The following is a 15,029-nucleotide window of genomic DNA, read 5'->3' on the forward strand; positions in this document are numbered from 1 at the left end:
TGTCAGCAAGGTACTGTTTTTGTATCTATAATAAAATTGTAAATTGCAAGAAAAGCATCCCTGTGGCTGGATCCCAGTGAGGTGGCACCAAAAGAAAGAATGGTTGGCGAGGTTAGGTTGGCCAGCGCGGACAGATTGTCCACGCTGGCCAATACATCGCGAAATGAAAACGTCTACAGCTGTGCTCAAATTTCACATTGGATGGTATTATATTGCCGGTGAACTTTTTTTATTTGTATATAATTGGAGGTAAAACAAACAAAATCATCCTAACAAAATTGTTTTACCCACTCTGGCCTTTTCTGCAAGCTACTCTTTTTCCACACAGTTGAACATTTATTTTGTTTTTAGCATCATATGTTGTTTTAAAACACACTCCGATAAGTATCAGTAACTTTCCTTGCAAGTTAACTTGACAAGGCCTGTACTATATTTAATACAATTATAGTGCTGCTGTCCTCTGGAGATGTTCCAAATTTTTTCACACTTCCTTGAACTTTTCACACTTCCTTAAACTTAAACCATGCCTTTATTTGAAAAATACATATATGTAATTTCAATATCAATTCCAACAACCGGTGACAGTAACATCCCTGTTAATTTATTATGATGAAGCCTATATGTTCTGACAGACATGTCACACATTTTGCATGAAGGAAACAATTGTATTCTATGATGTTGACGATGATGGACAACAGCCACAGTGGCTGTATCACAAGTCATAGTCTGCCACGCTTTGCCTGAGGTACTCTTCATACAGTCGTTGCTGAAAAGAGACCAAACAATCATTTTTTTCAACTCCAACACTGTGATAACAAGAGCAGTTGATAATTTTTTTTTCTTTCAATTTTCTAACCATAAAGGCACATGACTACTGCAAGAAAAAACAAGCATGAAAACAGTATAGCCATATGCCATAACTTTTTTACGTTCTGCTGTAGCGCTACCTCTCCTAAACATTTTTTTTAGTTTCACAGATGTCCCCCTGAGGTTCTCGTCATAAACCACAGAAATTTAAGCAAATAACCTTAAATAAATTTGTAACCACACAACAACAAACCATGTTCACTGTGCAACAAAGCTTCAGACACAAAAATTTTCATTCTTTTGTTTGTCTTCAAACTTTGAAAATCCAGAACAATGTGCTGTTCCAATGAGAACATAAATTTAAACAACTGAAGCCTACCCCACTTGATGGTTTGAAAGAGTGGAACTTATATTCTGCATTACTGTAACGGCCTCTAGCATCAGTTAATGCCCTCACCTTCTTAGGCTTCACATAAGTTGTGAGGTAGCTTTGGGCTTCCGACAGCATACGCTTCTGCTGCCTCGTGAGTATAGGCTTGAGCCTGTAAAAGTCAGAGCAGCATTAAAACTTCTGCTACTGTTACAAAAAATGTTTTGTCAAGCACCTTGCATATCCATTCGGAACAAAAATGCCTACCTAATGGCCCCCACAATACCCTCTCCTTGTTGCGCTACAGCTCTTCAACCACTGTGTAAACACCAGCAACTGAGCTGGTCCAACAAACCTAACAAAAGCACAAAGAAAACGGTCAAGAACTTGTTCATCTTGACTCAGCCGTGGTAATCCTCAGGGAAAACAGTAGCCAGTACTAATGTGCACTGTGAATCAGGCCTAACAAGAGCTGAATGCGAGAACAGCCCTTTGGTACTCATTTATGTACTGGTCGTTGCATCAACAGGAGCACCAGGTGTACGTTATTCTATCAGCAGAACTACTGGCTTATTATTGTTCAGCTGTCGCACAGTGACAGCATGACGCAGTGGGTTTCGTTTAACACCACACTTGCGAGCATTACTTGCCCGTTTTGTTCCCATACAGCCAAAGTGCACATTGTCTGTGGCATTGCCATTCACAAAAACACTTTATTTTGGTGCAATGAAACAACGGCACCATCTGTTGCCACTATGGTGAAAAGCATGTTCCAACACAGCGGTGAGGAATGGCAACACTTTTGTCATTATTTCTTCTTTTTCTAACAGTGTATTACTGCCCACCCATCCTAAAGGGCAAAGCCACACATCGGCATCAGCAACAGCAAAATCAATATTTTTTTAGTGGCGTCAGCACGTCAGCTTTAAGGACCCCAGGTGGCCAAAATTAATTCGGAGCGTGGTTTAATGCATAGCCCCTTTTGAGAACTTAAATCTCATGTGCCACCACCACCTTCCTTTCAAGGTTATTTCTGGGAACTCCTGAATAAGGCTTACTAAGGATGCAAATAGAAGTAAAAGTGCAGCTGCAGAAGTGCAGTGGTTGACGGGCAGAGCCTCCAGTGTCACCAGCATTCTAGGCGCAGATTCGATTCACATTGCTGCTGCCAATAAATTTTCTTTGTTTTCCATCTCTTTTCTTTCTTTTTTCATCTTTATTTGCTTTGGCACACATCTCATGTCATGCTACTGACCTTTTCTTTTGCCAATATGTTAGTAAATATGAGCCATCGACCTGCATTCATGAGCAAAGAACCTCAGCCTATATTCGGAAGCAAAGGTAGCAAAAGTACCGAGCTAACGGAATTTCTCAATTGTGCCCACTGTAAAGCCAGTCTGCAGGTTATCCAGACTGGCTTTAAGAGATGCTGCACATCCAACGCACTAGGCAGCACCGAGCATGACGTTGTTTGTGGTGCCGAGGAATCCTGCAAAGCATCCGACGGCGACGACTTCTCTGGCAGTTCAGACAATGATGCAGCCTGTGGCATCGACTAATGAGGTTTAGTAGCCTACCTGAGGGTAAAGAAAGGTGTGTCATGTTCACAGTGCTAGGTTTTCTAAAAAGGGGTAGGTCGACCTATATTCGAATTATATCTTTTATTTCTTGGTGAGCTCAGCATACAGAGGTCGACCTATTTCTGAGTAAATACGGTAATTTTTCGTTTGGCTCAATTGCATGGGAGTGCAGCAGTTAGCATGCTGGACTCCCAGTTGCACCTGCGGCATGGGTTCGATTCCCACTGCTGTCGAAAAGCAGAGCTTCCTTTTACGGTTTTCTGTTTTTGTGGTTACACATCAGACCGATCTACCATTGAAAGAGCCTACAGCAGCTGAAACTCTGGAGAACACCACTGCCATATGATGTGCGCAGTCTGAAACACAATAAAGGAGTCTTCCTTTTCTTTTTTTCCTCACAGGAGCACAAGCTGCATGCACTTTACAAATGCACCAGTGTACACAGCAGCAATCAAACACTTGTAGAGTTGTGCGCAACAAGAGCTAAACTCTGCAAGTAAGGACGCGCTAGAGGCTCACCTTGACTGCCACTTGGCGAGAACTAAAAAGATGATGGACACAGCAAAAAGGGCAACCATCACGCCCAGCCGAATGGAGTCTGGTAGCAGGCCTGATAATATCTGCAGGGGAAGCTGCACACCAGAAAAGGAATGTAATAAAAAATTGAGAGTCATCACATCTGCTCAAGCTTGTGTCATGTAGGTATACGCTAGTAGAGTGGAATTGCAGTGGCTCAATGGCTTAAGAATGTATACATCACTAAGGCACAAGTGACAAAACAGGCGAACACGACTGCTGGCTTAATTTAGCCAGCAAGTGTTCGCTTTAGCAATGCATTCATCCACAAGAATTTGATTCACAAAGGACTCATCTATGGGAAATCTATGCATAAGTGATAATTATATTGCCCATAAGGAACAAGAAGAAAGGGTACAACAGGTACTGGCATTTAGCCAGCACTTGTTTTGTCTTAATGCTCAATCCACTATGCATTCTAATTCAATGCACCAACTCGCTCCACTTGCCTTCATTAAAGGGGTACTGACATATCTTCCCGCTATTAATTTGTTTGAATGAAATTCCTAGACTTCTAAACCCCAGAAAAGACACTCTCAAGCCTCAGAGCACCATAAATAATTTAATATATGCTAATAGCTTTCCTGCAGTGAGTTTCAGTTTTGTTTCTACTGTGTAGAAACAACACAGTATGACGTTTTGACACTCTCTCTGGCTCGTTCAGTCACCTCGTATGCTGCTACTTCGTTGTGAGGGCTGATGCAGCAGCATAGCGACGACCATGCTTGGAGAATGTGCATTGGCATTGCCAGCAACATAAAGCAGTTGTCCGCACTACTTTCCAACTGAAACTTGGGCTCAAGGCAACATTGAAGGGATTACCGAGAACAAAACCGTAGTAGATTTTTCCTGCGAGTCTTAGGCAGAAGCCGGGAGGGGGAGGGCATCTCCTCAATTCCACTTCTATTGTAGAAATGTCTTATTCTCGACTGCCTGTCTTTTGATCTTGAGCCCTATGCGAGGTTGTCACGGTGTAAAATGATGCAACACGTTTTCTTACCATTTTTCCCCGAGGCCACTAAGGACGAATGCTAGCGGCACGCTTTGAGGCAACGGCGGTGTATTGAAACTCGCTCTAAGGTTGGTCTATAGATCAATAAATCAATCGAGCTGATGTCATCACTCACAGTAAAGAGGAAGAGGAACTCGACGGTGCCTGTCCCTAGGTATGAGAAGAGTTGCTCCTCGGGTGCACTGCGGAGGGCCAGGTTGAGCAGAAGCAGGGACGGCAGCGCAAGGCCAAACAGTCCGAGGCACAGGCCCCTGCCCCCAGTGCTGAAGTTGTCTGACCTCGCCTTGCTGCAGCAAAGGGGAAAGCGCGTATGGGGTACAGAACTCTCGAGAGAAGCGGAACTTGAAAAAATAATGTGACAGAGCAATCTTCAGAAAGAGGGACAAGAAAGGCTTGTTCAGGCCGAGCCATTCGGTGTCTAGCGTGGCATGGAATAGGATTCGGTGGCGGCAAATTCTGCCGAAAAAGTCTTTTTCACAGTCTCTGAATAGCTCCCGTAAACACGCCGGTTCCAAACCGATTTCTGCCGCCGCTGCCGCCGTAATCCCTCGCCGCGCATCAATCGGAATGCAAGTCAGCTAGTCAGTCCTCTCTCGCGGCACAGTGCAACTGCGTTCAAGCCCAGCATCTTGCAGACGACTATCGCAATAGCAGAGATGTTAACAGGGGCTGTGAGATGTTACCAGGTTCCGTACAACAAGTGCCACATCAAGCACAAGTATCACGTTGTGAGGGTCAAAATAAAGCAAAAAATAAAAGAGTGCAACCTCAACACGAACCAGAAAAACTGAGAAAGAGAAAGTGCAGAGGACAAACTCTGAGTGGGGGCGTGCACCTAAGTGATTGTGTACTCGGCAAACCACCTTAATAGTGAAATACTGCGCACTCTTTTTTGCTTTTGCGGTATTTCGAGAGCTGGCAGCAGCTTCAACAGTGCGAAGGACAAGCAAAGTGAACGGCCCAGCGTTTTGGCGATTTCGTGCCACTCCAAACGTTGAATGCTCGGGCAAGAACAAACCCCAACTGCTAGGCTTGGCATTGCAGTGATCGAGACCATTAAAGGCCAACTGCAACTATTATTTGGACTCCGTAAACCTAGTTTTAGACAGAGATATATACAGCATCTTCCCTGCAAAATTTCACATTTTAAGTATAGATGCGTCATGAGAAGTGCTGAAATCAAACAAACACAACCATTACGGCTCATTTATTTATTTATTTATTTATTTATTTATTTATTACTGCAGAGTTTGGTGTCAAAGCAGTAAGGGCATAAAATATCATAATGCACTAACGAGATGTGATTAAGAAAATGCTAGAAATGCATACAAACAAAGCACAGTGCATGATAACGTGTGATCTAAGCACTTACAATTGTTCATTCTGTGTTAAAAAAAAAAATAGTATTTGAATGTGCCTATTCTGTCAAAATATGGAGTTTGGATATGCCAACAGCGGTGTTTTTCTTTTTTCTTTTTCGACAAGATCAGCAGGTCACGGCCCAGTTAACAAAAAGTAACCAAGTGATGATGATGATAACTTGCACGTAATTCCGTCTTCTTACATAGATGTCTTCCATAATAATTTTTAAACTGTAGCTTTAATTTACCTCCTCTAATGATAAGTCAACATTTGCAATCCGACAGAGGAGAAAGCAACTACCAATTATTTAATGTGATCACCGTGTACATGACAACAGACCCTGCAAAACACTGCTTGAATTCATACACAGCACAGGCCCCATGCACATGCAAATACATACACAACATTACGGGAAGGCAAGTCTTATTCGCAATAAAGAAAGACATCATATCTTAAGATTGTGCTTTGCCTACAAAAGTAACTTTGATGTATTCAGATGGGCCCCTAATAAGCTTTTCATTATGTCATTAGAAGCAGTGACAAGCAAAGGCACATATATGGCTCTTGCTATAAAATGGGGGTGAAGCACTAAATTCAGCGTAAGTCCGTTAAGTAACCTTATAATCACTCAAACAGTCACTAGGACCCCGAAATGGCAAATTTATAGGTAATGTACTGAAAACTTGCCAAATTTATCTTCTTCCTCACTAAGGTACCAACGCTAATGAGTAAACCCTGGTTACAAGTGGCACAACATACGATGAAGGGTCAAGGGCTACCTTGGCGCTAGTCAGTTAGTGGAGGAATTGGAGTAATTTTTTTCTCCGTACTTGGAGCACACGAACGTCACTAGACTGCACTACTAACTCATTAGCTTGCACCTATGTCGCCAAAGTCAAGTTCTACTTGTCTAGGCCACTGTCTTTCATCTCTGCTTGCAAGAAACGAACCCCACTCTTCAGCTCATTTTACATTCAGTACAGGGAGCACTGGATTAACTTTGACCACCAAAAATTTTTTAATGTGACCAAAGTCCAAGTATAAAAGCACTTTTTGCATTTCACCCTCATGAGAATCCAGTCCCGATGGCAGGGAATCAGACCCGCAACATTGTGCTCAGCAGTAAAACACCATGACCACCAAGTCACTGAGGCTGTGATTTTCGTTGCATAATTTCATGTTCACAAGACTGCTTTACAAGAAAGCTACATAGAGAGTTCAGGAATGGGCCTACAGTTATGCACTTTACTGGCTTCATGGCTGTAGTAGATTTTTTTTCTTTTCTACATCACTTTGAAACATTACATCTGGCTCGTCTACCAAGTTATGCATGTATAAAACCACTTCAGAAATTTTGAATGACTCATACAGTCTTGGGCAATTATATTCTTCATTCAGACACCACATCCACCAATGCCATTAAATTTCAAAGCATTTACACAAGAGCACTTTCTTCATACGACCTTGAACTTACTTGTCCTGGTTAATTCTGAGTGACACTTCATTGCAGAGTCGTTCGCAGTCATGCTCGAGAGAGTTGAGTGCATTCTGCACAGTCTGGTTGATGGTCTTCTCAATGTCCTTGCACACCGCTTCAATTTGGTTGACGCAGCGCACTGCTTGCTGGTTGGTTGAAGAAAAAACAAAAATTAAAAAAAGAAGTTGTGAATGATTAGCTACGAGCTGACACCCATTTACGATACATTTGGCCTCTTTCAGTCTGAAATCCAAATTAGCATGTTAGGCGGATGAGCAGTTAATAAAACTATTGCGGCGGCGATGCGCTGATGACGAAGAAGCGTGTAAGCACGTAAGCAGTAAAAATAAATAGTTGGTTGGTTTTTGCATCTCGATGTGGCAGCATCTTCTCCTCCACCACAAAACAATCAACAGCAGGAAGCAAAATATTTTTGATCACACAGTATGAAACAGCTAAGCGAATAGTACCCTTGCCACACAGGCACAATAAATGACAATAGGTGTCTATGCCTTGAGCTGCTTATGGCATTATTTTTGGATTGGTACTATCTATACATATCAAAATTTAATGTCATTAAGTGCCATGACAATGATGTGCCCAAAATATTTTGATGATTCTCACTACTATACAAATCTACCAACAAAACAATTTTGCACACCATAGCATTAACTTCTGCTGCACAGACAATAAATTGGCTTTGAGCAAAAGGTTCAGCCAACATAACCAGTTCCAAGAAGCATTCAAAGTTCCAAACGTGGTGGTAGGAATTCACTATAATTTATACAATTTGCACTAGTAAAAGCACTAATTCTAAACAAATTTTATAAATATGTGGTACAAGATAAACACATTGGCAATGGAGGTAAAATTTAATTCATAAAGGACAGTGTGCCTGTCATGTACTATTATTTTCACTGACCAGTATTATTATCTACATCAACCATACAGCATTCCATCATGATATCGATTTAACACTTCGCTGATGTAGCACTGATAAGTGTAAAAACTATGCTGGCTGGCATAAAAGTCGGTGGAACACATTACCCCCACCACCTGGCTAGCTGTGACATTTTCATGGCAATCCAAATGAAAGCTCCTAAATTGACAATAAGCATACTGGTTAAAGAAAACTGCACTCAACTATCCATGTTCAGCAATCTGATAACAACATATACAAGGTGCATCAACTGTCACATACATTGGTGCATCAACAGCCTAAGTTCTACTTATGAAGTTTCCAATTAGGCTGAACACTGCAAAAAAAATTTGAGTGGTTGCTTTAATTTCGATGCACAATGTTTACAACTCACCCTGGCAATAATGACTTCTACAACTATCTGGGACTTCCCAAACAAAAACACATACAATGTGATAAGGTGAGGATAGAACAACATTTTGTTGCTTTTAAGGCCTGCCTTGGATCTTTTGTAACATGCCAACAAATTCCTCTGGGCCAGCAACATCAATTTCAACATTATTTTAGAAGGCTCCCGCCCTACAAACACACACGTGCACAGGCATTTGCGCAAAGACCGGTTATATATTAAAAAAGCTCCACAACACAGATATTTATGAAAGGCGAATTAGTGAACACAGATTTCTGGACACATCACAATAGCCAATTAAGAACCAATATAGTTCTGCTAAGACAATGAGTCAGATAATCCAGTGACTAACCAAAATGTGGCTCATAGAGAAAGCCATTTTCGAATCTCTCATGCCGAGATAAACCGCTCACCAAAACATCACTATCTGGGAGCACAAAATTTACAACCAAGACTTATAATCAATTTACAAGCAAACCCATTTTGCAATGTTTTTTTAATGGTATATATGCTTTACTTTATTAAGGGTTCCACAAATAAGAGAAAGCATGGAAACAGGCCTTGCATGCATCTACTGGTATATGTAATTCAAATCATAATTTTCTCTCAGATCTGAGGTAACTTATTCACATCTTCATATAATTCAAACCTGGCACACACAGAATCTGTGGCTGCAGTTTGTATTAAATTAAAGCGAAGTCAGTATTTGTATCTGTCATCTTACCTTGCTTGCATCTGGAATGTAGATGGCTGGCATGTCGAACCCACATCTGTTTAGGCCTGGCCGCTTGCACAGCTCCTGGACAATCTGCATCATGACTTTCTAGAAAAAAAAAACAGACAGAATGTTCTTTATCAGATCTAAAGCTCATGCACAATGGACAGTGGCAGGACCAATGACTGGCTAAACACCAAGATAACAATGCCCAACTTATAGCTAACAAGCTTCTCTGTGACACTGCCAAATTACCCTTGATATGCCTATATATATAATGAACCCTTTAGGTGCCGGCAAGAAATCCAAAAAAGCATTCAGAAAATGAAATTTTTCTAAATTGCTCATCTGCAGAGCAAATTCTTTGCATAGCAAAAATAAAAAATAATAATAATAAACCAAGGGGCCTGTCAATTTACAACTTGTGTCTAACAATACAAAATAGCATGAACCATGTACGTTGATTATAAATGACAGAGTTGATAGGGCTTTAGTTCTGTCGTAACTGCTTGATGCATTACATTTTGGAAGAAACATGAGTTGCAAATGCAAAAAGTCAAAGTTCTCGAAGAGTGGCTGTTAACGATTAGAGCATTGCTTTCGTATGCTAGATTTCATAACATATTACAAGGCAATGTCCCACACCATATGCCTTACACGAGACGCATGTTACTTTTACAGACTATTGTCAGCATTGCTTCGACTTTTGAAACAGACAATGCAACACCATGATGGATGCTGTATGCCTGCTGTGAATGGGATGAGGTCCACAAAGAGCCGCGCTGTCAAACAAGTAAGGCCTGCTTCCAAGGAACGTGTTTGCTTCAGGGGGTAGCAACATGCGACTGGCAGCCACCTCTTTTAATATCTCTGCTGGATGAACGGACTTCGTAGGTGCCTTAGTGGCTAAAGAGGGAACTTTCCAAAATGGAATGGACAGGCCCCGTTCGTTATTCGAACCTTGAAAAAAGTGCCAAACCATGTGGACAGAAACTCATCCTTGGCGCTTTATGCAAAAAAAAAAAAAAATTGTAACCGAGTAGGACTTGTCTATGGCACTTAAAGGGTTCATCTATACAAACTGTATTGTGAAAAAGAACACAAAAAACACCACAGACTTGTTTCATTCACATAGAAAACTTTGCTTTTTTTTTCTTTGTCTTTTAAACATTTGATCCATGTTGGCTGGAACACCCCATATAATTCAGGAAGTGTGCAGTAACAGCGCAATGTCAAGTGCCGACTCAGCAATAGTGGTAACAAGCTACGCAATTGATTTTGGGCCACATTTCCTCCACCTGTCACAAACTTTTTCCTGTATGAGTGCTCACTACAGCTGCCATTATATGCACATTATATGTACATTATATGTGCAACTGTAATTTAGTGTCTTGCCAACAACTGGGTCAGGAAGAGGGCCCCGACAGAAAGGTAATGTACTCGCCTGCCTGTCGGCTTCGTGGCCCGCCTCGTCTGCTTTGCTCAAGTAGAACCGCATCTTGTCAACGAATCTGTCGTTAAGCTCTTCGACAATGTTGAGGGTGCGCTTGCACAGGGCTTGACCAATGGGGTCAAAGAACACAAAGATGAGATCGGCCATCTGACCTGCAGAAAGAAACAGATATCGAGTTTCAGAGAACAAGAAACTCCCAGAGTAGTGGGCCTGCAGTAGTGGGCCTGCTTAGGGGGCCTGCAGGAGTTCTTACAACTTTTGGCACCAAACCAGCTTTCATTGCGATGTGTAAAAGTTCAGAGCGCCATCTATAAAAATTCATTTATCCAATCACTGGAGCAGAAAAGTGCTTCAATTTATGGGGTACATTTTTTTAAAGTAAACCTTTTCCGTCATCCATCTCGGAACACGTGGAGTGCAGAAATATCCTCTTTATGCAACAGCTAAACTGCTTTGATTAAAATTGGTTGCATGTGAAAGAGGAAGTTAAATCCTACTGACTGCAAGGAGATTTTTCATTTAAGCCTTTTTTTTTTTAAGGGTCCTGACACTTTTTGAACATAGTAAGAAAACGTTGCCGATCTACTAACGAGGCTCCTGTGAACATGTGAGCCCATTATTATTGCATTTCATGCAGCAGGGAATTTACAATCTCGTGTCAAAAGCAGCGAGATATCGCTTGCTTGCCCTAGCTTCCCGCAATGTTGTCAACGCCAGTGTCATTGCAAGGCGCTGGACCTACAACAGCTATTGGCTGATTTCGTAATCGAGAGAACATTCTCAGTAATACAATTATTGTCCATTTATTGCTCTTTATTTTACTAAATGCAAATGTACGAGGGCAAGCCCACAGGTAGTTCAGGGATGAGACTTGACAAACGAAGCAATTCTTTCCATAACCTGCCATGAAAAATGCTTGGCACTGTATCTTTGAAACATTTCTCATTTCCCACCCTGGCTACCTGAGCACTGCTTTTGTGTGAAGCACTCACCTGAAATGAAAAATATATACGCCCACAATCTCAAAAAGAGAGAAAGACCATTTAATCTTTGCACTGCCGGTCTAAACTCGACAACTGCACATGGCCTTCAAGGTGAAAAGCATAGCGTAGATACTGCGGCTGCAATGAGGTTGTAACGAGGTTGCCACGAGCTGTCTCGCATTCGACCTTTGGGCGGGGCCAGTGGGACATAGCTCCCTTGCTGTCTCCCCTGTGTAGCTTCCAGCCCACTAGTGCAAATGAAAGGAGAAAGAAAGCCTCTGATTGGTTTGATAACTACATCACTTCACTTGCATGTGAAGGATCCGAAAATCTTTTGCAGCAAGGGATTTGCGAGGCGACGTAGTTCAACAGTGATGTCATTCTACGATTAGTTAGAAAAGTGTTTCAGGGCCCATTTAATTGCAAACAATTGTAAATCTTCCATAAAAATAGAAGCATCAGGTCAACAGCTCTCTCATTCCACAACAAAAGAGACATTACGACTTACTAGGCTGCACATATCAGGCATCCATCTAAAGCAGGCAAATACGGTATTTATATATCGCCCTGAAGTGGTGCCAATTGTTGCGAATACAACATTTGTAAAACTCACATAAATCAAGTGCTGATTTTATGTAAACTGCACACTATTATTATTTTTGCCTCATCTAAGCGGTTCAATTGATGTTCCCTACAAAACTGAAATGCCTGTTCCCAGTACAGAGTTAAGAAGTTGTGAAACTTCACACTTTCATTTTTCTTCAATCTATTAATTTCTTGCATTCTTGCAAAACCTCTGAGGGCCTAAATGAGTAAGTTATACTCTTGAGAGTCACTCCAGAAAGTAAGAATTTTTTTTTCCCCACACTGAACTTAAAGTACTGTCATCAAAAGTTACAATAGAAAGAATGCTCGCACACTCACCTAGCCAGAGGATCGTGTGGTTGACGTCGTACGGGTACTTCATGTCACCATCGACCAATCCCGGTGTGTCAATAAATGTTACCAGGCTAAACCTCTTCTGCCTCGAGGTGGAAATCTCCGTGGTCAGGTAATCCACCACACCTAAAATGAGGTATCACAAAGTTGGAGAAATGGAAGACGAAGAAAACGGAAAGAAACTTGAAGTGATCGTTCAGAAATCCAGCCAAGCCACTAGACCTTTAGGTGCTCAATTAGGTACAGTATAATGCAAGATTGTTAACGCTAGTGCTTATAGGAGCTTTAGCATGTTTTGTACAAAACAACGGGGAAAAAAATGCAGATTTAACAGTTTAGCCAAGCACTTCACAAACTCACTCAACTATAAGCTGCATGTCCCTTTTATCTCTGTCCACTAGTAAATGCAAACCTGCCACGGCAGTTCAGTGGCGATCGCATTACACTGCTAGCTCGAGGTTGTTGGTTCGATATCGGCCGCAGTGGCCACATTCTGATGGGGACGGAATGCAAGTCCATTCATGCACAGCACATTGGGCGCACGTTAAAGAACGCCAAGTGGCCAAATTATTCCGGAGCATCCTGCTATGGTGTGACTCATAATCAGATCATGGCTCTGGCATGTGAAACCCGAGAATATAATGTTCTACTTTACTAAAATGCAAATGTATGAGTGCAGCAAGTGTACAAGAAGTTCAGTGATGAGACTTGACAAACAAAACAATTCTTCTTTTCATGACCTGCAAAGAAAAAAAGCATAGCACTGTGTCTTTGAAACATTTGTCATTTCCCACTTAGGCTAGCCGAGCACTTTGTGTTAAGCGCTCATATGAAATGTGAAGCCTGTGTAGTGAGCTGCTGCGCCCAAGCACGTCAACAGTCAGAAGAGCAGGAAAATAAACAATGAGGGGAAGCACAATAACGTCTCATGGTACTGTTTTGTTCAGTCGGGCAACTAACTGAATTTTTGTTCACAATGCCCAGACAACTGGACTGCACAACTAGGCAGCATAAAAATTTTGGTTTCTCATCAAGGAAATGCAGGATTGTTAAAACGATGCCGAGAGTAGGATTGTTTCTTATTGCTGAACCTAGAATGTCCACATGCACATGACAGACAATTGCAACAATGCATGCAATGTCGGGGAAAAAAAAAAAAAGTCAACGTTGCAAATGCAATACATAGTCCATGCAAGCAGCTACTCGAAACAAAACAAAACAAAGAAAAACCAAACGTGGGCGGGTCTTGGAGAGGGGGTGCTCTCGATGGGAGTTCAGCAGGAAACCAGCCCTTCATTGGGCAGCTTGCCCCATTGAGACAACAAGCCAGCAGCCCAAAGATGGGCTAATCCCCATGCGAACGTACTTGCATCCAGGAATGGATAGGAACAGCTTCAAGCACACACACAGGATCAAGGGTCCGCACACAACAGAGTTTGAGTGCAACACAAACATGCCAGCACAGATGTATCCAAAAAGGCAATGCACGAGGGAACATAAGTGCCGCTGATTGACACCTTCTGAGGACGCATTCTGACAATGTTTTCTAATCTTACAGCAACGAAAAACTATGTTTCACTTATTGGCTAGCATGAATACATTGGCACTGATATACTTATAAACTTCCAGTATATGTTTACATTAACACCTACATCTACATTATGTTACAACACTGCAAGCAGAGCCGATTATTCTTTATTGTAGGACTCTCCTGCGATCTTCATGACAGTTTGTGACACAATGTGTGAAATATAAAACAAAAGTAAGAAAGCTTGAAGTTGGCACTACGAGAGCATAACACCATAGTTACAGAATAAGCACCGAGTAACCAAAGCAATGCTTTGACAAGTATCCGGACTAGCACTTCATACGACTTCCCAACCAGCAATTTATGCCTTTTTTTTTCATTCAAGAGTTGCTTTCTTTTTTATCATGACAACCTTTTCTGAACTATACACAATATAAAGGAAGAAAGCCAGGCAATGATGATTAGCAGGCTTAACAGTTTTATGATGTTTAACTATGCTTCGCAGGAACAAACATACAGCAACAAAATGAAGTAGAAAAGCCCCCGATTCCCAAAAAAACATAACCTCACCTTTAATCTTCTGTAGTGGCTTGAAGTGTGGGTAAAGGTGTAAGGTGGCATTCCCCTGAAATCGATAACGACACAAGAAAGTATTAATGGCACCAATCATTTATACAATCATGAAGCTAAACAATCAGCACACCACACATCTCAACATGTCATCGTATACAGAGCTAAACACAGCAAATAGCTGTGTTACCTTCTGTTCCTGTACAATGGTGTATGGGAAAATTAAAGAAAAACTAAATTACTGGGTTTTATGTGCCAGAACCACAATATGATAATGACGTACACTGTACTGGGGAACTTCACATTAATTTTTAGCACCTGGAGTTCTT

At 41.6% G+C, this 15,029-nt stretch overlaps 1 protein-coding gene across 1 annotated transcript in view; it reads right to left on the bottom strand.

Moving 5' to 3' along the window:
* Positions 1 to 510: 510 nt before the first annotated feature.
* Positions 511 to 15,029, bottom strand: part of LOC142575462 (uncharacterized) — a 53,109-nt gene continuing 38,590 nt past the window's right edge. Inside the window, exons 5-13 of the mRNA XM_075684844.1 lie at positions 14,701 to 14,755; positions 12,588 to 12,728; positions 10,672 to 10,832; positions 9,237 to 9,335; positions 7,182 to 7,330; positions 4,461 to 4,632; positions 3,277 to 3,389; positions 1,265 to 1,349; positions 511 to 766 (exon numbers count right to left, since the gene is read on the bottom strand). Coding sequence (XP_075540959.1) covers positions 713 to 766; positions 1,265 to 1,349; positions 3,277 to 3,389; positions 4,461 to 4,632; positions 7,182 to 7,330; positions 9,237 to 9,335; positions 10,672 to 10,832; positions 12,588 to 12,728; positions 14,701 to 14,755 — 1,029 coding nt within the window. The 3' untranslated portion in view covers positions 511 to 712. The remainder of the gene's footprint in view (positions 767 to 1,264; positions 1,350 to 3,276; positions 3,390 to 4,460; positions 4,633 to 7,181; positions 7,331 to 9,236; positions 9,336 to 10,671; positions 10,833 to 12,587; positions 12,729 to 14,700; positions 14,756 to 15,029) is intronic.

This window comes from Dermacentor variabilis, chromosome 3, assembly GCF_050947875.1.
Source record: "Dermacentor variabilis isolate Ectoservices chromosome 3, ASM5094787v1, whole genome shotgun sequence".
NCBI classification, from domain to species: domain Eukaryota; kingdom Metazoa; phylum Arthropoda; class Arachnida; order Ixodida; family Ixodidae; genus Dermacentor; species Dermacentor variabilis.